Below are 26,753 nucleotides of genomic sequence, written 5' to 3'. Positions count from 1 at the left end.
TCAAAAAATGCCATTTTGATCCATAAGGTTTTGGTACATGAAAGTTACATTTTTGGAAAGAGGGGATCAAATGTGACTTGTAGGAAAAATCCCCACCCAAATTGGCCAAATGGTTTGAGAGATATGGCCTTTTGAAGTTCAAGAATTTCTGAAAATGATTTGATCATAACTTGCCAACCATACATGGGAATTGAGAGTTCTTGGACTTTTTGGAAATGGGAGAACAAGATCTTCAACTTTCATGTTGGGCAAAAATTCAATTGAAGCTTGTATCATGATGTAAGTTTGAGGATCAAGACTTTCCATTTTGGGCAGGTTTCAATTACAGGTCCAGTTTCCATTTTTGGAAATTTCTGATCTGGCTTCAAATTCTTCCATGATGGTGTTTGACATGATATATGAGGCCTATATGGACATGAATAAGCTCTCTCAAACCAAATCCAACCATCAAAACCATAAAATCAGACACAGTTGACCAAGTTTGACTTTTTAGGGTTTCTGACTGACTGTGCATTGACTGATGACTTCTGAACATCCAATCCTTGACCAAAACACTTCAAATGGATCCCCAAGTCATGTGAACATGTTGGACCAACCCTGAGGCCTTGGCTCCTTGAGAATTATGCTTGCTTGCTTGACTGACTGATCTCCTGACCAGTTTGACCTAATTTCTTGATTGGCTTGCACTTGAGGCAAATGGGACAATGCAATGCTATGCAGGGGACCATGTTATGCTATGACCTAATATGAGAATGTATGTACAAGAGGTAGGTGCAAATTTGAGGTGCTACAAATCTCATCGTTGAACGCAACCTTCTTGGATCCACTACTCACATCTCCTTTTCTTTCATTGGTATAGGTCGTGACATTGGAAATCCAAGGCGGTATCTCAATGCTCTTACCAGGAAACAATGATAGCTCACTAGCCACATCCCTGACATCTTCCTTGTGGTACAAAACCTTGAGGGGTCTCAAGGGTCCTTTCCCTTTCTCATTATCTGGCCCAGAAATCAAGGTATATGTACCTGAGCCTTCCTCCTTGAGTGTTGGTGACCTTATGTCAATTAATCCTTGCAGCTTGAGCTTAAAACTCATGCATTCCTCGATGGAGTGCCCCATTGTTCCAGTATGGTATTCGCACTTGATCTTCGGGTGATCTTCTTCAAAAACTAAGCTCTTTTTGTTAATCAGTCCTCGTACCAAGGCTTTTAGCGCAAAGCAAGAATCTAGGTCATGTCCCAATGCCCCTTTATGGAATTCACATGTTGCATTTGGATTGTACCATGGCAGGTATGGTGACACAGGCGTGAGAGCTCGAGGTGTCACCAAAGCATTTTGGATCAGTTGCGGGTAGAGCTTGCTATATGGCACCGGAATCGAGTCATTGTGATCCTTGTTCCTTTTGTTCTGATTCTGATTTTTGTTTTGAACCTGACTTTGGTGACTTTGAGGAGGAATAGCCAGAGGATGTTGATGATGACGTCTTAAAGGAGGTCCATATACTGGTAAATGAGGAGTTGCCACATAGAATTTCCCTTGACCTGGGGTGACACCAGATGGATGCGGGGTAGTAGCTCTCTTTGTTGCAGCAGTGTATATTGGGTGACCCTCTTTTCTCAACAAGACTTGCAGGGTTTCCAAGACCCATCTCATTTGGATCTTCAAAAGATTAAGTTCCTCATTCAGTGCTTCTTGGCTTTTCCTTAGCTCGTCCATCATCTCCTGAGACATGGTTCTTTGTTCTAAACGCGTGTTAGGAATCACTTTGCTGATCACGGACAAAGGATGGATGAGTTTTTTTGGTATTTTGTCTGGAAAATGACATGCGTTATGATGAGATGCAAATGCAATGGAATGCGAATGAATGCAATGCAAGCCATGCACATTTGTTTTTTCATACACGGGTTCAAAAGTATGAGGTACTGATGAATCTGATTGTTTTCCAAGAATAGGTTCTCACCGGGTAAGATCTAAGGTTTTGTTACAAAGGATTCCCAGAGTCATTGATTCACAAGAATGTTTGACGCTTACGGGAAATACTTTCCGGTCGTCAACTCCATCAAGGGAATCTATTCTGGGTGAGGTTCTCGTACCGACTCTTACGAAGTATACACCTCGCGAGTCCGTACTACGCAACCATCGACTGGGTTCTAGACAGGATACTCAGAGTCATGGATTCAAAAGACTGTTTGACGCTTACGGAAAATACTTTCCGGTCATCAACTCCATCTGGAGAATCTATTCTGAGCGAGGTTCTCGTATCGATTCTTACGAAGTATACACCTCGGGAATCCATACTACGCAACCATCATTTCTAGTTGGCCAAAGGTTTAATGTTCTAAAAGGTCCTTAGAGTCATGGACTCCTTTGAAACATCGACGCTTACGAGGTATACACCTCGGGTGACAATATTTACAAAAGAATCTACTCTAAGTGAGGTTCTCGTACCGACCCTTACGAAGTATTCACCTCGGGAGTCCGTACTACTCAACCATCGTCCTATCTTATGTTTTTTCACTCTAGACTCGGGTGTAGAGTCTTTCCCACATGGTTTGCAATCAAATACCCAAGTACCAACAATCGCAATAGAACTAATATACAACAAATATCAATATAACAATAAAGATATTAAAAGCAATAAATAAGGGAAAAGCCATAAACTTAAACAAACAAAGGCACACAAACGTCCTAACTAGGATTGACTCGCTTAGAATTTAACTGTCCCCAGCAGAGTCGCCATCTGTCGCACCTCGAAAAAATGGGGATACGACTTCAAAGCGAAGCACGATCGCACGCTCGCAATGATGGACTGAACAGAGTCGCCACCGAACTTTATTTATTCCTAAAAAGGAAAGGGGAAATATCGATAAAACCCAAGACAAAAGAAAGGATAAGATATGGTCATCGCAACCAAATATCCGGGTTCGGGAGTCGATTACGCAAGGGGAAGGTATTAGCACCCCTCACGTCCGTTGTACTCAACGGGAACCATTAGGTCAGTTGTGTGCTTTAATGTTAGTTTGAAATGTTAGGCTTTTCAATTTATTAGGTGGGAAAGAAAGAATAAAAGAAAGGAAAATGTTTTTGGATTTTTGACGAAGGACTAAACCTAAGTTTTTTATTAATGGGCCTGACAAGATTTAAAAATCCTGCTCCTACGTATCTCAAAAGAGAAATCAAGGCTTACGTAGTTCTGGGTAGAAAAATGTTTGTTTGTTGGTCGATTTTAGCGAAAGCTATATTGTATTAATCGACGAAAACATTGTTTTACCCAAAACAGATGAGGAGTGGACGCATACCACACATCGAACGGATTTATAAATCTACATTCGGAAAAGCGTCATTTATCTCTACTCAACAATCGTGGCCGAAACATTGTTTTGTATCACTTAAGATAATATATCTTTCATTTATGAAAAAGGTTCTTGATTAATCGCACGGCGGCGAGAAAAGAGTTTGCTCAGTTGGAGGTATTTTGAGTGATGGCGAGAACTTGGATGAGCGAGATATACATCTCGAATCCTAGCCTCAGGAGTGCATGGTATACACCATGTTCCATTTCCATCTTTATTGAAAGAGGTTAAGATAGGAATTAAGTATTTTGGAATTTGATTGAGAAAGGGTTTGAAGAAACCGCATTGACAATTTTAGACGATGGCGAGAGTTAAGATTGGCGAGGCATACGTCTCGAATCTTAACCTCAGGAGTGCATGGTATACACCATGTTCCATTTCCACCTTTATTGAAAAAGTGTTAAATAAGATTTAGGTATCTTAGATTTGATTGAGAAAGGGTTTGACGAAACCACATTGACAATTTTAGACGATGGCGAGAGTTAAGATTGGCGAGGCATACGTCTCGAATCTTAACCTCAGGAGTGCATGGTATACACCATGTTCCATTTCCACCTTTATTGAAAAGGTCTTAACTATAAATTAATATTTTTTGAGTTTTTATCAGAAAAAATGGCTTGACGTTGAATCAAGCGTTTGATGAAAGTTTGAAAGAAATGGAATGGAATAGGAGGGAGAAATGAATTGGTTTGTTTATTGAGAAAATACTCGACGTTGGATCGAGTCATATTTTTTTATTTTTTTGAAATTGTTGATTTTACTCTTGTATTAGTATCTAAAACAAAGAAATAAAACAATACAAAATTTATATACATATTGGGGGAGTGGGGTACATTTTGTCAAATGGGGATTAAAAAATCATGAAATAATTAAATCGGACCCAAACAACAAATAATGCAATGCATGAGTGTAAGTGCAAGAGAACCGGCTCATTGTAAGAAAGCCCAAGAGTAAGCTATGTGAGGTTGACGGCGATGCTTAAAAAAGCAATCGACTTACAAGGGTGTGAAAAAGGGCTCGATATTAAATCGAGAAAAATATGATTTTTATAATTTTAAAAATGGTTTCGAATGCATGATGCAATTAAAAGAAAAATACAAATCATATTATTAAACAATAAATAAAAAAAATATATGAATAATAAAGCATAAATATAAAAGAAAATATTAAAAGAAAGAAAAACTATGCCTAGGAGTATCGAACCCACTACACTAAAGATCTAGAAGCCACTCCCCTCCATCAGACCACTTACTAACTAACTGATATTTTAATGCTAACTTAAATGTATAAACTAAGATAAACTAAAAAAGAATTAAAATGAAAAAATTAAATAATAAAAAACTGTAGAGTTCCCTAATTAAATCCCCAACCCCTGGCCGTTGGTTTCTTCAAAAAGAGAATGGGAAATGAAAATATTAATTGGCTGTACCTAGGAAAATTAAAGGAATCCTTTTTAATAATAATGTTTTTTTAAAACTACTTACCCTATTTAATACTAAATTGAAAAAAGAAAATAAAGAAAGAAAAAAACAAAAATGGAATCGTCTCTCTCAATCCCTCTTCTCTCGACTCACCATCTCAGATGACGAGAACTCTCAAACACTCATTTCTCTCAATCTTCCTAAACTTTCGCTCACTCCATCACTCTCAATGTCTCTCTCGTCCAAACAGCATGAAAGTTTGGAAGGAAGCTCACCTTCGGTGAATCGGTAGCCCAGGTGAAGACCGAATCTCCTTCCTTCGCCTCCTTCAATCGATTTCTTCTCTGGTTTGGGGGATTAGGGCTTTTTGGTATCTTAGCCGCCTCGGAGTATTAGGGTTTTCTTTTTTCAATCCCCCTATCTCACCAACTCGTTTTCCTATTTATCCTGCAGCTTAGGGTTTCGGTTTGATGCTCAAAGGTTCGAAAGGAGAAAGTTTCCAGAATCGCTTTTGCTGCTCAGAAACGAGTTGTCTTTTTTTTGATGCTACAATTCGAAAATGGTAATCTGTACTTAGCTTTTTAATCGCTTTTGCCTTAATCCCAAATTGGGAAATTTCTGGATTCTAATGCTTTGCTGTTAATCTTTTGTTACTGCAGTGAAAAATTATTGAAGACTCAAGAGTGGTTTGGTTCCGGTATTTGCTCTCTAGGATGACTCGCTTCACAGCAGTTTCTAATTGGTCAGCAAATGCAGGAAACCGAAGATGCCTAAGCATCATTGCCGATGAAAGGAGGAGTGCCACAGGGTCGGCTTGTGTATCCAGCATCTCAGGATTTAAGTCATTGACTTTCTCGATTGCATCTTCTTAGCTGAACCTAGACTTCTGAATTACATGGGATTTTGCATATTTTCACATTTGAAACCCCTACTCGTAGATTCTGCATCATTGTAAAAATACTGATTTTCTTCCTTAATTTGTTTTCAATGCAGTAGCCTCCAGAGGATGACCATGAGAACTCCCTGTTGGATGTGATTCTTTAAAAGTAGAAGACGGAAATCCATCGTGTTCAGACCTTGATCCAAACGATGCAGGAAGGACGGGTGTATAACTTAACATCATCCTCTCAACATCTTCAAAGTTATCTATATCAAACCACCTATCGGTATCAAGAAAGTTAAGCTCATTATCAGGTTGCGATACATGATTAACTGACTGTTGAGACACACTATCATCCTCCATCAAGCTCCTAGGCGTCCGAGGAGTTCCTGGAATGGACGATTGTTGGAGAAAGCATGTGCATGTCATAACCATAATATGTACATCAAGAGTTATGGCGCATTCGACCGCATTCATATAAGAAATTGGATTTCTAGATATCAGCCAAGAAGCAAGGACAGTATCTGCAACCTTAATGTTTCCAGCAACATTAAATGTTTAGAAGGTAACACCATGATCAGGATTGCAAAAGGTGCCATGTAATAAACTGTGTTTATGCTGTCAAATTTGTAACCAATGCAACAGCGCTTTTGCAAGGATAGTCTTCTAGCAGTGTGGTTCTGTTAACTGATACGTCTTGGTTGATTCCTGCAGGTTGTATGTGGGTTTGGCAATGTTTGCTGGTGTAAGTCTTTGTTTCTTTAGCTTCGGCACACCTGTCACAAATGCCTTTTGAAGCTGTCCACTTAATCCGGTAGCCTACGGTTTAACAGTCGCCACCTTGTTGGTTTTCCAGAGATATACGACAATGATTGAAACAATAACGAATGCAGCACCCTTCCGTGATGATAACAACGAAGACCATTGTAGGAACTTCACAGACCTTGTTGCTTTAGATCAACGAAAGCATCATCGGATACGTGTTTGTCTAACAATGCATCCTTGTCGTCAACCGAAGCATAACAATTAACACTCCATTACAGCTTCTGCTGTGGGGAACCAAACAATTATCGGCAGTTACGGTGAGTTTTTTCGATGCCGTCATGTTCTTTCCATTTTGCTGTTGTGGCTTTTGTAACCGAAATATGGATGAGCGAGATATTGCAGGTTACGGTTAGGTAATTTGGTGAGGAGATGTGCTACAGTGATAAAGATGAATGGCAATGGCGGTAGTGAAGCAAATATGAGACTGGAGTTTGGTTGCTGCAACAACAAAACGGTTTGAGCCTGAGGACCAAACTGATGCCGGAATTCACAGGAAGTGTATCCTTGGTAGACATGTCACTTCCTACATGAAGGATTCGATTAAAGATGAACCAGAAGGTGTTTGAGCTTGACGGATTGAAGAACTTTACAAGAAAATTCATGCTGCTATTATACAGATCCTTCAACTAGAATGGTATGCAAATCTCTCTTCATCAGCAGGCAGTTCAGAAGTGTCATGTTCAGGTGTATAATTAGCTCCTTAGATTCGCCTTGTTAGTTTTGCTTCAATCCACTTTTGCGTCTCAATTTTGGTTGATGCTGTTGCGGTACCGAATTCGTGGTTGACGTAGCAATTGAATGTTCAAAACGCATTACAATGCCATCTGATGAATGCTGAATTCTGCTACTTAACATGAGAAGCTAAGTTCATAAGCGTGCCGCCGTAGCTATTGATCATGAAATCGCGGCAAAGTTGATGTGGAAAAGCGAATAAGGAACGTCATCTGCTTCTGTGAATGAACATGCTTCAGACGAGTGCCTTCTTTGACTTTTCTCGTTTTTGGATTACGTGTATCTCTGTTTTTCTTGTAAATTAAATATGCCTTGGACAAACTTATGTTTTGTAAAAAATGACATTATTGTGAATAAAAAAAAGTTAGCTTCTCTCGTAGCAAGTCAAAATAAGCCTTTCCTTGCATCTCCAGGACTTTGTTTAAAGGTTATGAGCTAATCCATTTTCCATGGGAACGATGGTTAATTTTTATGATTGAATGGATTTGGATGTGAAATGGATATGAAATGGATGTGGATTTTTTAGGAATAATCCATCATTAGTTTGAATATCAATTTAATTAATAATAACAAATCAGCAAAAACCAAATTAAAAACAAATTAACCTGTAATTCATTTGAAATTACTTGGATACCAACTCTAACATTCATTTGGGAATTAAAATCGATTAGAGTTTGAATCATTGGTAAAATAAACAATTAAGATTAAATTGAAAATTAGAATTAAACTTAATTCGAAATTAAAATCAAATTGAAAAAATTAAAAGTCAAATGATTAAAATTCATTTTATAATCAAAAGCACCATGATAAAACATAGACAATGACCAATGTGTAACAAAAATATGGATTTGGGAATGAATGTATGCAAATGAATTTTTAGGCCAAGTGCCAATAAAAAATTCAGGGTCAAAATCGGGGTATGACACTTGCATAAAAGTGTAATAAAATGCGGTAAAAGTTTTGGTTTGAATATTTGAGAAATATTGCCAAAGTTAGGGTTCGACGATCACTTTGCATGTATATGTTCGATCAACAAAACTTATAAACTCCTTTAGATGATAAATTATTTCACAAAGTCCTCCCAATGTGTTTATCTCTAACACACATTGTGAGTTTTCCCATTTTGATCCATTGTTTATCTCTAACACAATCTATCAAAATGACAACTTTTTGGTTCAACCTTATGGTGAACAAAATCATTCATTACTATCTCTAGCTAACAAACAAGATTGGATGAAAACCTAGGTTAAGAGTTGGTAAACATCTCTCGATCATAAACCAACACAAAGAGTTTTCAATAAGAACAAAGTTTTCACCATATATTCACCATTAAAGAGTTTACAAATGAAGATCCTTACATTTACACACAAAGCTAATGATCATCTACATCTAACCTTGACAAAATGGAGGACTTAGCTACTCATTTTCATGGTAGCTTGGTCAACAAGTTTCGGAAGAAGGTTGATCAACATCCAAGTCGAATAATCGAGATTGGATGGGAATCCACCTTCTTTTTGTGAAAGATGGTTAAGAGATGAAGAGAAATGGTTTTTAGGTCACAAAAGATCCTTGGAACAATGCTGTAAAAATATTTGGAAAAAGTACGAAAGTATGGAAAAAATAAGGTATGGCTCCAAAAAGTGGCACTTGCTACTTATAGGAGCAGCTACTGGGCTGTCATGCTCGCTAGGCGAGCAGAATGGCTCGCCTAGCGAGCCCCTAAATGAGGCACCTGAGGCACCTGCGCCCAGAGAAACAGCCTTTCCCAGACTGTCATGTTCGCCTAGCGAAGGACACGCTTCAACCTTCGCCCCAGCGAGGTTGAGAGGTTTTGCTACTGGAATGCTCGCTGGGAGCTCGCCTAGAGCCTCGCCTAGCGAGTGTGGTCATGTTTGCCACTGTAAAATCCTGGGGCTTTTCGCTTGGCTTTCGCTGGACGCTCGCCTAGCGAGTGCTTCGCCACAACCCTCGCCTAGCGAGCAAGCTGATGAATGCTTGTTTTATTTGATCCCTTTGCCAAATTCTTTATGTCTTCACTTTCTATTGTTTCATGCCTACTTCCTGCACAATAACACACAAATCAAAGTTACCAAGATCATTTATCATTGAATTGCATTTCATCCAAAACAAGGGTGGTTTCTAACACTTTAGCAAGGAAAAGGAGTGAAAGATGCCCACATTTGATAGCTCAACTAAGCACTTTTGGGCATCTAACACTACCCTCGTAACTGTGTTCAATTTTTTAATAAGGAGGTTTTTCTTTTGGGCACCGTTCTTGTTGGGATTCATTGGCTCTTATTTTTTTCTTCTTTTTATTGCTCTTTTCAGCATGCTTTTCACCGACCTCAATTCTTCTAGATAAGTGCTTCATGATACTTCTCATAATTTTTCATTTCTCTTTTTTTTTCTTTGAAGTTTCGTACTTTTCTCATTTTTCTGCACTTATCTACTTTTCATGAAATTTTCCACAGATCCGGGGTAAATAACACTTATCTAAGCAAGGTGTAGTAGTGTTTGGGCTTACAGTTATTTACAGTGGTTAAACAACAAACAAAAGGAAATATGGCTCGAATTGGGTGAAAAAAGGGTAATAGTGGGGCATTGGCTGGAAAGGCTCAGGGTTTAAATAAAAAAAAATACCTCAGTGTGTACATGTGTGTTATGAAATTTCAGCATCTCTTATGGAAACCCAGAGAGACAGAGACATACCTGGAAAGCTCTCATGATGACAAGTGTTTGGCTTTTTGTAGTTCTCACCATGTTTGGTATAGCTTGCAGGCTTCCAAGATACCTCTCAATGTGATGTAGCTTCGTCTTCACTTCGGTTACAGAGTAGTCCAATGACAGAGAGTTGCGTCTAATTATTCAGATCAACAGCATCAACTTTCAGGGATTTCTAGAAGAGCAAGTAGAGGAGTGTGTCTTTCATCCAATCGCTCCAAGCCTCATTATTCATCTGACACGAATGTCCTCTATCTGTAACACACATAATACCACATAACTAATTACTTTAAACACACATAATAAAATGCTGAAAATACTAAGAATGAAAATAACAAATAATAAAAACCCCTCACACTTGAACCAAACATTGTCTGCAATGTTTAATCCAAGATAGAGAGGGACTCACACAGGCTCACTGCAGTGGCGGAAATTGCAACATCAGTCGTTGCATCATCGTGTGCATCTCATCCATAAGAGTCCCTTGACGGGCTTTCTCTATGCCTTGGCATGTTTGCTCTACTCGGAGATCGCCGATCTCTGTCTGCATCCACGACCATTGGTCCGATGTCATATATGACGCCCTGGCACCTGGGTGCATGGTATCCTCTGGCGGAGCAACAAACTGCTCTTGTTCCTGCACCTCTTCCTGCACCTCTTCTTCTTGTTGGCCACCTGCAACAAATGGGTCAGCATTGTGCTCTTCCATATCATCTTGGACGACACTCTCATATAGCCAGTTGGTCGTGTTGGAAATGCTAATTCGTGCAGAGTCAAGAAGAGCCATAGTACACTGACCAGAACTCATTAAAGCATAATAATCATAAATTTGTGATATCATACCTTGTTGAACCAATGCATTCATGTCTAGTTTATGCTTACCTGCCACTGGCGTCTCATTTAGTGCAATAGGGTCATAGCCGAAATGGTGGGCAATCTGTGTGATTATGTCCCTTATGGAAATTCCCCCTTGGGCTACTCTCCCCACTCGACCCAGGCAATCTGTTGCAAATGTTGCAACGCTCACAACAACTCGGTTTGCCATGGAAAACAGAAAGACGAGCTCCCTCTGGGTATCCACACTTGTGCTACCACCCCTATCGAAAAACGTGAAAGCAAACACCTTTTGAGCATACTTGAAACAAGGGTTTTGAATGCCAGATGCTTTCGTCCCTTTAGCAACATAATCTGATCGTCCCATGATGGCCAACCAGAAAGTCTTAGCATCAAAACTATCTGGTACGGCTCCGGGGCCATATAGGGGTAGGCGAAGAATTTCACCCAGCTGCTCCACTGTCAACTCGTGGTCGACATTTTATAACCTGAAAGTCATCGTTCCTCCAAAGTAAATCGTTGTACCTGTCCATCCTTTTTTTTAACTTGAAATCAATGGTGCTCAAGAATTCTAAAGTAATACGCTCATAGGTAGGCGCTTCATAATGCACAAATTCAAGCATGCTGAGGACATGGAACATCCTATCTAATTCTTCCGAAAAATCCAATTGAAATAAAGTATCAGAGCATAGGTACCTTGTCGGTGTTATCTTACGTTTAACGTGAGAAGAGTACCTTCGTTCGTGCTCTTGGTTATCCATGATTATATCGTGCGAATTCGGATGACGGATGGTCCGTTTCCGAGGCCTCGATGATTCAGCTTCAGTTTTCCTCCCTTTAGAAATTCGCTTCGGCGGCATGATTGATTCCTGCAACAAAAATGTATAACCCAAAAATAAAGAATGGAAAAAGGAAAAATGATTACCGAAGCCTTGTAGAGGGTGGAGAGTAGAGCAACTTTTGTGAAGGGTGTCGATGCTTTGGACGGAGTAATGCGGCAAAGTTGTGAGCTTTTTGTTGGTGAGGTTATGAAGAATTTTGAAGAACAATGGAGGAAGGAGAAAGATTTGGTAAAAATGGGAGAGAGGGGGTGAGAAAATCATATTTAATGGGTTAATTGAGGGTAAAATGAGTTTAAGTGGTGAAAAATCCAGGTGGGGTCCACAAAAGCCAAAAAGTGAAAATTTGAAAAATATGACCATTTGGCCTAATACGGGTTGTGTCAGCTAACATGGGCGACCGTGTCAGACCACTGTTTTTTGGCTTCACCTCCAGTAGAGCTGACACGGGCGGCCGTGTCAGCCCACTGGAAAACTCAGCTTCCTCAGCACCTTGCCTGACACGGGCCGTGTTAGGTGACACGGGCACCCGTGTCAGGGCCCTATTTTTTCCAAAAAACTTGATTTTTTTTTCTTTTCTCTGTTTTCCCTTGCGCTCTTTGCCAACTGTCTTCTATGAGTTTGGCTCAAACCTTTTCTTCTGCACTGTGCGATTTACCTGTGAACCTACAAATAATAATTGGGAACACACCAACCACTGAAATAATTAGAATAAAACCGCGTGGGTTGCCTCCCACGAAGCGCTGCGTTTAGCGTCGCATGGCTCGACGGTCGTCTGTCTTATCCTCTGAGACAAACATTATCGATCAGACCACTTTCTTGCCCCTTGTAGTAGTGTTTCAACCTTTGTCCGTTTACCCTAAATGTATCCCCCTTACTTGGATTTTTAAGTTCTATTTCTCCGTGGGGAAACACTATGTGACCCAAAAACGGACCCGACCACCTGGATTTCAACTTTCCTGGAAATAACTTTAACTTGGAGTTGAACAAGAGCACTAGTTGTCCCTCGACAAACTCCTTTCTCTATAGCTTCTGATCGGGCTATTTTTTTGTCTTCTCCTTGTAGAGTTTGGCATTCTCATATGCTTGATTCCGAAACTCCTCTAACTCGTGGAGCTGAAGGATTTGGGATTCACCCGCTTTGGCCAGATCATAATTGAAGAATTTGGATGCCCAAAACGCTTTGTGCTCCAACTCTAGTGGCAAGTGACAAGCTTTACCATAAACTAACTGATATGGAGACATACATATGGGCGTTTTGAATGCCGTTCTGTACGCCCATAGTGCATCTTCTAACTTTACTGCCCAGTCTTTCCTAGATGCACATACAGTCTTTTCCAGTATTTGCTTTATTTTCCTGTTGGACACTTCGACCTGGCCACTCGTTTGAGGGTGATTCAGAGTGGCGATCTTGTGTTTAACATTATATTTCTTCAACATATTCTCCATCAGTTTGTTCAAAAAGCGCGTATCTTCATCGTTGATAAGTGCTCTCGGCACCCCAAATCTCGAAAAGATATTATTCTTCAGAAAGGTCACAACCACTTTAGAGTCATTGGTGGGCAATGCCACCGCTTCCACCCACTTTGATACATAGTCTACTACTACCAAGATGTAATTCTTCCCAAATGACGGTGGAAACGGCCCCATGAAGTCTACTCCCCAGACATCAAACAATTCAACTTCCAGCATAGCATTTTACGACATTTGATTTCTCTTAGAAATATTCCCCGTTCTTTGACATCTGTCGCATTCTTTGACGATTTCTTGGGCATCTTTGAATAGTGTGGGCCAATATAGATCTAACTGAAGGACTTTAGCTGATGTTCTGTCACCACTGAAGTGTCCTCCATAATCCGAGTCATGACAAGCTCTAAGTACATCCCTTTGTTCCTCCTCTAGGACGCATCTTCTGACCAGTCCATTCACCCCTCTCTTGTATAGAAATGAATCATCCCATAAGTAGAACCTGCAATCATGAACAAACTTTTTCTTTTTGTTAGAATCAAAATCGTTAGGGATTACACCCCCCACCAAATAATTCGCGTAGTCTGTAAACCAAGGGATACCGATAATAGCGAGGATGTGTTCATCAGCGAACTCATCCTTTATCGGTCTCTTTTCTTCTGTTTCGTCAATTGGTGACATTCGGGATAAATGATCCGCCACTATGTTTTCACACCCCTTTTTGTCCCTAATCTCTACATCAAATTCTTGGAGGAGTAAGATCCACCTGAGAAGCCTCGACTTAGAGTCTTGTTTAGCAAACAAATATTTTAACGCGGCATGGTCAGTATAAACGACAACCTTCGATCCTAACAAGTATTGCCTGAATTTGTCAAATGCATAAACCACGGCTAATAACTCTTTCTCAGTAGTTGCATAGTTCATTTGTGAAAGGTTCAACACATGACTAGCATAGTAAATGACATGTAGCAACTTCTCTCTTCGTTGTCCTAGGACTGCCCCTACAGCAATATCACTAACATCACATATGATCTCAAACGAAAGAGACCAATCTGGGGCAATAACAATTGGTGCTGAAATCAACTTGTTCTTCAATGTCTCAAAGGCCGTGGTGCATTCTTTGTCGAACATAAACACCTTATCCTTAACCAATAAAGTTGTTAGCGGTTTTGCAATTTTTGAGAAATCTCTTATGAACCTGCGGTAAAAACCTGCGTGTCCTAAGAAACTCCTGATACCCTTCTCATTAACAGGCGGTGGGAGCTTAGATATCACTTCCACCTTTGCTTGGTCAACTTCAATTCCCTTGTAGGAAATTTTGTGACCCAATACTATCCCTTCTCGCCCCATGAAGTGACATTTCTCCTAGTTCAGAATTAAGTTTGTTTTCTGGCACCTGTCTAAAACAAGAGAGAGAGAGAGAGAGAGAGAGAGAGATTAGTTAAACAGTTATCAAATGAGGATCCAAAGACCAAAAAGTCATCCATGAACACTTCCATATGCTTTTCGAGCATGTCGGCGAAGATGGAAGTCATGCAACGTTGGAAGGTGGCTAGAGCATTACACAACCCTAATGGCATTCTTCGGTATGCAAACACATCATACGGGCATGTGAATGTTGTCTTTTCTTGGTCTTCCAGAGCAACTGCAATCTAATTATACCCGGAGTATCCATCTAGAAAACAGTAGTAATCATGTCCAACTAACCTTTCCAACATCTGGTCAGTAAATGGCAACGGGAAGTGGTCCTTCCTAGTTGTTGTGTTCAACCTTCTATAGTCTATGCAAACCCGCCACCCGGTAATTGTCCGAGTCAGGATTAACTCATTATTTTCATTCCTTATTACTGTGGTCCCCCCTTTCTTAGGGACTCGGGCTCACCCAAGGGCTGTCAGAAAAAGGATATATAAGACCTGCATCTAACAGTTTCACCACCTCTTTCCAAACTACTTCTTTCATTGTTGGGTTGAGTCTTCTATGCGGTTGGACTACCGATTTGTGGTCTTCTTCCATGAGAATTTTGTGCATGCACACAGTAGGGCTAATACCTTTCAAATCCTCAATTGCCCATCCAATATCATTTTTGTATTTTTCAGAACTTGGATGAGCTTTTCTTCTTGGATATTCTTTAGGCTCGAGTTTATGATAGCAGGACATTTTCCTTCAGAATCGAGAAAGACATATTTAAGATTCTCAGGAAGTTGTTTCAACTCCGTTCTTTTATTTGGCTCTTCATCCTCCTCCCTAGTTTGAGGTAGGCGTAAGTCCTCCCACCGGTGTGGTCGAGATCCTTTCCACGGGGGTTGTGCGTCTAACAAGGCTAGCACTTCAGATTCCCCGTTGTCCACTTCTTTATCACTATCGAAAATGGACAAACTCAACACTCTTTCCAACAGTGACGGTGGTGCATTCAAAGGACTATCATATGTCATCACCTGATCCAGAACCTCTATAGTATGACTAGTACAAATATCATCCTTGTACCTCATGGTGTTTTGAACATCGATCTTCAATTCCTCATCATAAACCTTTAATGTCATGGTCCCTTCTTCTATGTTGATCAGGCACATTCCCGTTTCTAAAAAGGGTCTCCCAAGAATGAGAGGGATCTCTTCTTCTTCTGGCATTTCTAGAATTACAAAATCCACCGGAAATACAAACTTATCAATTTTCACCAGAACATCTTCAACAATACCATATGGTTTCTTGACAGAATGATCGGCGAATTGGAGTGTCATCTTGGTATCTTGCATAACCCCTATACCAAGCTTCTTGTAAATGGACAACATCATGAGACTCACACTAGCCCCTAAATCAATAAGAGCTTTGTTGAATGACCTATCTCCAATAGTACAAGGGATGGTGACAACTCCTCGATCTTTCTTCTTTATTGGAATCTTAATCCCCTGCAAAATAGCACTACAAGTTTTGGTTAGAATAATCGGGTTGGTGTCGGCGGTACGCTTCTTCAAAATGATGTCCTTCATGAACTTGGAATAAGTAGGCATTTGTTCAAGTGCCTCAAATAGCGGAATGTTAATCTCAGGCTTCTTGAACAACTCTAAGAATTTTTCAAAGTTTTTCTCATGTTGTCCCTTTTTCTTGTTTCTGGTGGGAAAGGGAAGCTTAACAACCGACTTAGGCTCAATGACTATTTCTTTCACTACTGGTTTCGGTGCTACCACTTCTTCCCTCACAACTTCATTTTCTTTGATCTTAAGATCCACTTCGATCAATTGATCTTCCTCTTCATCCACCTCCTCGATTACTCCATCATATTTACCACTTCTTATTGTCACATCGCTCACATTATTATGCTCTCTAGGACTTGTCACAGTTGCACTAGGTAGAGCACCTTGTGCTTGAGAACTCGAGGCTAATTGCTGAGCGATTTGACCCATTTGGACTTCAAGATTTTTTTATGGATGTTGTTGTGTTTTTCTGATTGTTCCGGGTTTCTTCTTGAAATTGAACATTATGAGATGCCATTCTTTCAATGGCAATCTCCCAATCAGCTTTCTTAGGGCTTGTTGTTGCTGTTGTTGTTGATATTGAGTTTGGTATTGACCGTGTTAAGGAGTGGTTCCTTTTTGGTCTTTCCATGAGAAGTTGGGATGATTCTTCAAACCCGGATTGTACGTGTTGGAATATGGATTATTCTGCATCAAAAATTTGATTTCCTCCACTTGTTGAGGAGTCGCAAAATAATATACAGTTTGGTGCGGACCATTACAAATTTCACAACAGACAGTAGGAGCCGGTTGGACCTGTGCCACCTATTGGGTACCTATATTCATCGCCTTTAGCTTCTTCTCAACTTCCGTAGCTATAGTATCTTCGATACGGATTTTATTGGTTTCCAGCTTTAAATCTATAAACCCTTCTGGTTTGCTTTGACATCTATCGTACAACTCCAAGTGCTCATTAGCAGCAATAGCTTCAATGATCTTCTTGATACCGGTGGCTGTTGAAAAATTTGTAGAGCCATCGACTGCGGTATCAATCAACTATTTGGTCTTTATTTTGAGACCATTCACTTGGATCCATATTATGAGTTAGACATGCGACCATGACTCTCTTGAATCTCTTGTAAGCGTCTCACAAAGTTTCCCCGTCCTTCTGCTTAAAATTCAGAATTTCATACCTCTTCCGCAGAAAAACTAACACTGGAAAATACTCATTCAAGAAGGATTTTTCCATTTCTTCCCAAGATGTGATGCTACCGGCATGTAGAGAATAGAACCATTCTTTGACTTCTTCCGTTAAGGTGAACGGGAACATTCTCAATTTCTTAGCCTCTTCGGTGTGACCATCAATTTTAAGAGTGTTGCTCATGGTCATAAACCTCTGCAAATGCTTGTTTGCATCTTCATTTACCTTTCCAGTGAAATGCTTCCTTTCAAGCTGATTAATAGTACTCGGATGTAATTGGAAATTAGCCACGTTCACTGGTTGGTTGACAATAGTTAATCTTCCGGCTGGTGCATTTGCACCTCCGTAGTCACCCAACAGTCTTTCTGGTGGCGGTGGATTATCAACCATTTTTTCGATCTCTCTTTCGGAACCTAAATCTGAACCTGAATGAATGGAAGGTTGTTCTTCGTCTGATTCCAATCTAGCCAATCGAGCTTGTCTGAGTCTTGCCCGCAAGGTTCTCTCGATTTCGACGTCAAAAGGAAAGTCAGTTGAGGCCTTACCTCGCATACAAATATCAGACACAGATTAGTTGATATAATCGAAATAAATTATTAAAATAACGGAAAACAAAATTTCAATTGAGATAATTTTAACTTTATATTTGGAAATCCCCGGCAACGGCACCAAAAACTTGATCGGGAAAATAGCAAGTGTATTATTTTGCCAATGTAGTAATAATATGGATGTTTCCCAAAGATCGATCTCGAGGATTGCGCAACAATATAAGTGTAAATTGTTACTCAATTGAACAAAACATATAGTTGGGGTTTTGTAAAAAATCACTGTAAGAGAAAGTAAAACAGAAGAAATCTTTTCACAGTTTATAATAATATGCCAAGGAAGGTGTATGAATATCTCCTGTAAACCGGTGACCATAGGGTATCCATAGTCCTAGGTGATATCTACTATGGTTTCACTGTACAAAAACCTTAACAATTGCAATCTTGCTAATTGTTAACCATACAACAATCTTAATTTTTCTGATAAAGAAAGCATTACGCACATTGCATAGTGAAATTAACAACAAACATCATATATTAAGGAAATTATCAATTCAGAGTCATTACACAATCAATCCAGGGACATCCCCCTGGCATTGGGGGGTTTAGCCTTTCATTTATTCAAATAAGATACAAAATAAAAATGAGACATTGCAAAAAGATGGGAATTCCGTTGATCTTCAATTGCATCCGTTCTTGAAGGATCTCTGTTCTTCGCCGCTTTTGACCGCTTCAATCTTTATCGTCTCTAATATGTAATCGCGAAAAGTCCCCTTCTCCGTATTCAAAAATCCCCTAAATAGTTCTTGATCGCTAATTTGATGTAGTAGAAGTCCAAAATGCCCTATGGGATCAGCCGTGCCAAAATACAGCAAAAACTGGAAAATGAGGTGTCCAAGCCAACACTGGCCGTGTCAGGCAACACGACAGGCCGTGTTGGTTGTCTGGAACCCATGGCTTAACACGCCCCTTCAGGGAGGCTGACACGGGCACCCGTGTCAGCTCCTTGTTTTAGTGCCCTGACTCTCCTCTCCTGACATGGGCCGTGTTGGGCAACACGGGTGGTCGTGTCAGGGTTACTGTGATGTCCAATTTCCTCTTCCGACGGCCCCGGAACATCCGATTCCCTTGGCGATCCCTCAGGTATTCTTGCTTACACCTGAAACCAGTAAAACTACCACAAAGAGACATAAAATGGAGTATAATGATGCAAACCAAATATAATCAACAATTTGAAATAACAATGCAAAATATCTAATTTACTAAACAGAATGATAAAACATGTAGACTAATGTGTTACCGACTTCGTGAAATTGTGCCGAATGAGTGTCAGAAAACAAGTAGAATTAGAGACTGATCAGCCTCAAGCCCAAGCTTCCAAACACATGATCCTGATTCAACATGAAAAACCTAAGTCCATCCTGAAAGCTTCCAGGTCAAAACACTCAGGTTAAGGCATGAAAGCTCAATTACGACACCAAAATTTTGCTTGACCTTAAACCGAGATACAAAATCGTCTTCAACATGCGCAAACCAACACATAATCAAACGAAAAACTCAAGAACTCTATTTCACCTTCCATCGAAGAATCAAGAACACAACTGAGTCCGCGTGGAAACCCAACATCAAAATGCAATTGAAATCGAAATTGAATTCTCAATGCTTGTTCTTGCGCACGAGTATAAGAAAACAAAAGGAGAAAAACCTACCAGATGGTTCCAACGCGGTGTCTCAGAGGTGATGAATTCTTCGATATTCTTCTTTTCTTATGTGTGCCTTTGATTCTGCTTTTGTTATGTGTTATTGTTATTCTGAATTTTGTTGCTCGCATGTGATTGAGTCGAGGTGAGGATGAATATGAGATTTGTGAAGAGTGTTGAGTTATTGCTCTGAAGAGTGAAAAGGATAGTAGAAATCCGAATTATGGTGTTTTTTAAAATGAGGAAAAACTTCCTTCATATAGGAAAAAATATAGCTCAATAGGAAAAATCATCTATGGACTTTTTAATATTCATAATCGATTAACTGTTAGATTTAATCGATTATGTAGGCTAAATATGGAAGATTTTCAAATTCGCTGTCACTACTCAATTACAAAAGAGATAGTCCATTAACCCTAATGTGTTAATCGATTATCTAGTATAAATCACACTCCTAAAAGATTATTCAATCTAGTAACCAACTAGTTACTAACAATTTTTTTTGTTAATTTTATAAATGCAAAGAGATTTAAAAAAATATGTGTGTGTATGTGTGTCACTGATCATTCATACACATTACCAAACAAACTTTGACTTGACTTCGTGTGTGTGTTTGCGCGTGCGCGTGCGTGGATGTGTGTGTGTGTGTCATTAATCACTCAGACACATTACTAGACAAACATTGACTTGACTTCTTCTATCTGAAGATGCTTCATATGACTTCTTTTATAAATACCATCAAGAGAGGTTACTTGATCATAATTCTTCAATGACTATACTAAACTCCATTTTACATTAATATTTTGAACATCAAAACCACTCAGGATCATCTATTACTAAGATACTCAGCCGATGACTCTATCTACAAACGTATAATTCCACATACTTAACTAAAACTAATATATTTTTTACATATTGCTATTAATATGATATTCGAGAATAAGAGATAAATTTTTTAATGAAATGACATTATTAGTGTCGTTTAATAATTTGATTCACGTGTGAAGAATTTACGAGTTATTAATTTCTTTCTTCTGCTCCCATCTTATGTGGGGAAAGAACATGAAGTTTAATTGAATAAACTTCGAAATATTAATTTAATATACCATGTGATCGCATGCTTATCAAATTGTTTGATTTTTGATATATGATTTTAAATTGCAGTTGCAGTTGTGGTTACTGTGGTTGTTATGATGCGGGTTGCGGCTGTTACGATGCAGATTGCGGTTGTTGCTGCGTGAGTTTATTTATTATCAATATAAAATAGTATATTTTATTTTATATTAGGTTTGACATGTCTTCCATGTTCTCTATAAATCTTTATTTATATCTCAATAACAATTCGCAATCACTCTGAATCTTTCTAATCCTTTTAAAACATACTTTTAATATATGATATAAATAGGAAGGAAGGTAGACCAAGTTATTTTTTCAAACAATACATAATATAGTGCATGTTGATGTGGTCGTTGCAGTGTTATGATACATTTGTTGCGGCGTTATAATATAGTTTTTAGTGTGGTTTACAATGACATTGTAATTGTGGATGGATGCGGACACTACTACAATTGCAATATTACAGCCATATCAAATGGTCCGCAATCATATCAAATGATGCGGTTGGTAATTTAAAACAATAACTTGTTAGAAACAAGTGGTCAATAAGGGAAAGCGCGTGAAGATTACTTTGTATAAATATATACTCATACTTGGCATTTTGCCATACTATATAGATATATCATGTTTATTTTCAATGAATTCATTCTCCAAGTTTATTTCTTGATCTCTAAATCACCAATGGGAAAATTCATAGAAGCCTGAGTCAAAAGCACAAGGACCAAGAAGTTGACTGTGAAGTACAAGTACTTGCTAGCTTTGTCTCTTTCCACTGTTCTTCATGTGCTCTTCTGCATTATTTTATTTGTAGTGGTGTGTGTTTCCTCCCACTTGCCCATTCATTCATGATTCTCTCTTATCTGCTACTGAGTATTTTAATAATATACACCATTTAGTCGCATTTCACATTCTCACCATTTCTATATAACACAACAATCCACAACTCAAGTTTTATCACAATATTTTCACAATGACTACTTCATCTACCCTCCACTTGTTCCTCCTCTCACTATCTCTTCTTTCACTCTCATCTTCATCACTTGCACCGTTACCAAAACCCAACTCATTTATCCTCCCCATTGCAAAAGACCCAACAACCCTTCAATACTCAACCACTATTAAAATGGGTACCCCTGCAAGATCCTTGGATCTAGTCATTGACATTAGCGAACGTTTCCTATGGTTTGAATGTGACAAGTCCTATAACTCATCAACTTACCACCCAATCCAATGCGGTTCAAAGAAATGTAAACTATCAAAAGGCACAGAGTGCATTACTTGTACTAACCATCCTCTCAAAACTGGATGCACCAACAATACTTGCGCCCTAAGCGTCTTCAACCCCATCGCCCAACTCTTCGTCAGCGGAGACATAGGAGAGGATATCTTATCTTCCCTACTTACAACCGCTGGCGATAGAGGAATACTTAAAAACGTGAACACACCACGTTTCATTTCTTCATGTGTTTATCCAGATAAATTTGGTGTTCAGGGCTTTCTCCAAGGCCTGAGCAAAGGTAAAAAAGGTATATTAGGTCTAGCAAGAACTCTTATTTCTTTACCAGCACAACTAGCTATTAGATTTAAACTAGACCGTAAATTTACACTTTGTTTACCTTCATCTTCTAAAACTAACGGGCTTGGAAGTCTCTTTATTGGTGGAGGTCCTTATCACTTTGGCTCTAACAAAGATGATTTTTCAAAATTTCTTACCTACACCCCACTTATTGCTAACCGTCACAGCACTGGTCCTATATTTGATAACTCTCCTTCAAATGAGTATTTTATTAAGGTGAATTCAATTAAGGTTGACAACAATGTTGTCAATTATAATACCACATTGCTTTCTATTAACAAACTAGGAGGTGGTGGTACAAAACTAAGCACTGTGATTCCTCATACAAAACTACACACTTTAATATATAAACCACTTGTGAATGCTTTTGTGAAGAAAGCTGAAATAAGAAAGATAAAGAGAGTGAAAGGTGTTGCACCATTTGGAGCATGCTTTGATTCAAGAACAATTGGAAAGAGTATTACCGGGCCTAATGTGCCTACCATTGATTTGGTGTTGAAGGGTGGTGTTGAATGGAGAATCAATGGTGGTAATTCAATGGTGAAGGTTAATGAAAATGTGTTGTGTCTTGGAATTGTGGAAGTGGGTTTGAAGGAGTTGGGTGGATTGGAACCTTCGTTTGTTATTGGTGGACATCAGTTGGAGGATAATCTTTTGGAATTTGATCTTGTTTCCTCAAAACTTGGCTTTAGCTCATCACTTCTACTCAACAAAGCAAGTTGTTCAAGCTTTAGGAGATTTTAATGTTTCACTTTTTGTCTTGTATTTCAAATGTAATATGCATGGAAATAAGTGTTGAGTTTCAATTAACGTGAGCATGTTTGGTTTCTTATTTGTGACCATTAACGTTAGTTTCAAACTGAAAAAATGGTTTGCCACTATATTTGGTGCCTGTTTAAAATCGTTCAATAAAGATATTTTTGCATTAAACCTTTAATGTTCCGTGAAACCGCCGCGTCTCCATAGTTTGCATGAACACAATCATACGAAAGTCTTAGGAATTTTCATAGAAAAGAAAAATCTAAAGAAATAATTTGACAAAGCATGATTGATGTCAATTGAACATATATAACTTAAATAGAAGTCATAATCAGTGGAAATAATGTTTAAAATTGTTTTAGATATTAGCAGTTTGCAACAACAAAAAAGAGTGGAAATGGTTTTTCTTTTCTTTCTATTTCCACTTATAAAATTCAGTCTTGTCCAACTATAAAGTTGTGCGCCAATACTTATCCAACTACTCACTTTAAACACTCTTCCTTTTCAATTGTTACATACACTCATTTTAAACATTTTTCTTTCAACTGAATATTATTGTTTAGTAATAAGAACTATTGTAAAATAAATATATACTATTTGGCGGCCATTTCGTTTATTGGTGAGGATTACCCCAATCAGTATAGTAATATCATTATGTTATGAGTACCCATGTGGCCTAGCACATCGAGGAGGAAATTACTCGTATCAAACCCCCTAAACATGACGGTCTATCACGGGATTAGTAGATGACTTCTTTCCTTTTCGGGCAATTTATTGTTCGTGGATAAGGTGAAGAAGATAAAGATGGAAGAAAAGAGAGAAGAGAGAGAATAATAAACTTTCACTACTCTTATAAAATAGTTATAAATAATGGTTGCACACACACTATACACAATGCACACACTCAATACTGTGTTGTTGTATTGTATTACTTACTGTTGACAGCTACACTGTTTATATATGCACAACAATAATGTCACGTAGGCAAAAGTGATAACCTACACTAGCTAGGTTAAGCTTAACAAAACTAATGCTACTAAATATGAATTACTTCTAACACCATCCTTTAATTCATATTCACCTAATCAAAACTATCAACACCATTATATCCTTCAAGTGGAGAATTTGATCAATCTTAATCATTTTCGTCAGAACATCTATCAACTGCTTCTGGGTGCTATAATGAACACGACTTCTCAAAAAATGATACTTAGTCTCTATATGCTTGCTTCTCTCATGCAGCACTGGATTCTTGGCAAGATTGATTGCAGACTTGTTATAACTCATCAGCTTCAGAGGCTTGTTTACTTGATTTTCAAATCCTGCAGTAAATTCAAAAGTCAAACAGCTTGACATGCAACCACAAAACCTACAATATATTCAGTTTCACAGGTTGACAAAACAACAACTGATTGCTTCTTGGAACACCAAGAAATATGACCTCCCAATCAGAGTCTAAGAGTAACACATCAACTTTGAATTAGCTTTTTCTCTAGAAGGGAACAAAACTTCATACTTTAGAGTCCCCTTAATATACCTTAGACTCCCGACCACAACTTGGTAATGAGATCACTTCGGTTTACTTTTGAGCCTACTAATTATTCCAACAACATAGCAAATATCTGATCTGGTATTACATAAATACCTAAGATATCCAACCAACAGCTTGAAAGTTGTAGCATCTACACCATCACCTTCAAGATCAGAGTCTAATTTGTGATTTGTTTCTGCATGTGTGACTGCAGCCTTATAGTTCAGCAGGTCAAATCTCTTCAGAAACTCAAGTTCATACTTCAGCTGATGCAAAATGATACCCTTCTCAGAGTACAGAATCTCCATCCCTAGAAAATATGTCATATTTTCTATATGAGTTATCTCAAATTCATTCATCGATACCTTCTTGAACTTAGCTATCTCTGTAAGAACAAAACTGGTTCTACAATAGATTTCTAAGATTTTGATGATAACAAAGGATGAAACCAAAAATGGCACTCTAACGAGATTTTTTCTAAGTATGCAGGACTCTGAACATTCATGCAGGAATCTGAATATTCACGCTGGACTCTGAACAGTTATGAAGGACTCTGATCACATATCAGATACAAACATATGTCAGATACAAAGTATTAAAGGATCAGACGCCGCTGAGAAATGAGTACGTCCAAGAAGTTCTGATTCTGATCAAAGAAAGACAAAACCAGAAGCTCCAACTTTCTACTGGTCGTAGACTCTGATACTTTAGAAGACTAGTACTCTGAGAAGCTCTGATGAAGTCAAACGTGATCATCCTCTGAAGAATAACTCTGGTACATCAAGACTCTAATGAAGATTCACAAGTCCAGAAAGCGTAACGGAAATAAATCTCACTATGGAAAGAAAGTATTTTTAGAAAGAATTTAAACGGAAGACAAAATGGTTATAGCAAGAAACACAGAAGTGATGACATTGAATACTCATCAAAGACCAAGATTCTGTCATCACTCCAACGGTCCTTCTTAACTACTATATAAAGGACAGTCTACCTCACTAGAGAGACACATCTGCAACACACAGAAACTTCATTCATATTCTCTCATTTTTCACGAGCTGCTGCTCTTACGTGAAAAACTCTTGTTCCAATACTTTTCTGTAATACTTGCTTACTCTTAGAAGCGCTTTACATTACAACTCTATTTTGCTTAAATTATTTTTGTTCCTCAAGTGACTTTGCGCAGTCTGTATACTTGAGAGGGCTAAGAGATTATTCTCTTAGACGATTGGTTGTGTAATCTTTCAAGATTAGTGGATTAAGTCCTTTTTGAAGGCGAAATCACCTTGGCCGGGTGGACTGGAGTAGCTTTGTTTTCTAAGCGAACCAGTATAAAATTTTGTGCGTTCTTATTCTTTGAAAAAGCTTTTATTTCCAAAACAATTCAAACCCCCCTTTCTTGTTTTTCTCACCTTCAATCTCATGTTCACAACTTCCTGTTAGCAATATGTCATCAACATATAGACACACCAGAACCATATTTCCTTCAGAAGTATGATGAACATAGACATCATACTCCATCTCATACTTTTTGGATCCTTGAAGCTTGAAAAATGAATGAATTTTCAGATTCCAAGCTCTAGAAGCTTGTTTGAGTCCATACAATGCTTTATGTAAGTTGTACACTATCCCTTCTTGATTCTTTTTCATAAATCCAGGAGGTTGTGAGACACATACCTCTTCTTCTAATGGACTATTCAAAAATGCAGATTTCATATCTAAATGCATTATAGGAGAATTCCTGTTAGCAGCTATCGCAATCACCAGTCTGATTGTCTCATGTCTCTCAACAGGGGCAAACACCTCAAGGTAGTCTACCTTAGGTTTCTGTAGAAAACCTCTTGCCATTAACCTTGCTTTGTGTTTGTCAAGTGGTCCATCTGGATTCAGTTTCACCTTGAAAACCCATCTGACACTGATGGCTTTCTTGTCCTTTTGAAGCTCAGTAAACTTCCAAGTCTTGTTTCTTTCTATAGCCTCAAGTTATTCTTTCATGGCCTTCAACCACACTTTCTTCCTGAGCGCTTCTTCGATACTAACTGGTTCAGAGTCTACTAATATGAAACTGTTCGCACATGGTTTTCGCGCGAACAATCTCCAGCCTTCTTATCGAGGTTAACTTACAGGATCAACTACGAAGTCCTAGACTAAAATATGTTGAGTATATGGTGTTTTTTTATTGAAGTGTTTGGATCAAGAAAAACGATAGGTAAAAATGCTTGTAAGAAAGGGTGCAAGAAAAATAAACGGATGAAAGCAAGATAAAGACGTAAATAAACAAAATAAATGAAATAACTTTATAAGT

General features: G+C 38.6%; 2 protein-coding genes across 2 annotated transcripts; one reads left to right on the top strand and one right to left on the bottom strand.

The window, feature by feature from the left end:
- Window positions 1-15,123: 15,123 nt before the first annotated feature.
- On the bottom strand, window positions 15,124-17,614 carry LOC127136055 (uncharacterized). Its single transcript, XM_051062660.1, has 2 exons — window positions 17,450-17,614; window positions 15,124-16,287 (listed from the first exon to the last, which is right to left on the bottom strand). Exons 1-2 carry the CDS (start codon window positions 17,612-17,614, stop codon window positions 15,124-15,126), a joined length of 1,329 nt encoding a protein of 442 aa, XP_050918617.1.
- A 3,642-nt stretch (window positions 17,615-21,256) lies between these two features.
- LOC127073419 (probable aspartic proteinase GIP2) lies at window positions 21,257-23,007 on the top strand. Its single transcript, XM_051014568.1, has one exon. It carries the CDS (start codon window positions 21,556-21,558, stop codon window positions 22,903-22,905), a length of 1,350 nt encoding a protein of 449 aa, XP_050870525.1. The 5' UTR covers window positions 21,257-21,555; the 3' UTR covers window positions 22,906-23,007.
- The last annotated feature ends 3,746 nt before the right edge of the window (window positions 23,008-26,753 follow it).

The sequence above is a fragment of the Lathyrus oleraceus genome, chromosome 4 (genome assembly GCF_024323335.1).
Source record: "Lathyrus oleraceus cultivar Zhongwan6 chromosome 4, CAAS_Psat_ZW6_1.0, whole genome shotgun sequence".
Classification (NCBI taxonomy): Eukaryota; Viridiplantae; Streptophyta; class Magnoliopsida; order Fabales; family Fabaceae; genus Lathyrus; species Lathyrus oleraceus.
Note: the sequence above shows the minus strand (reverse complement) of the source record. Positions and strands in the feature narration are given on the sequence as shown.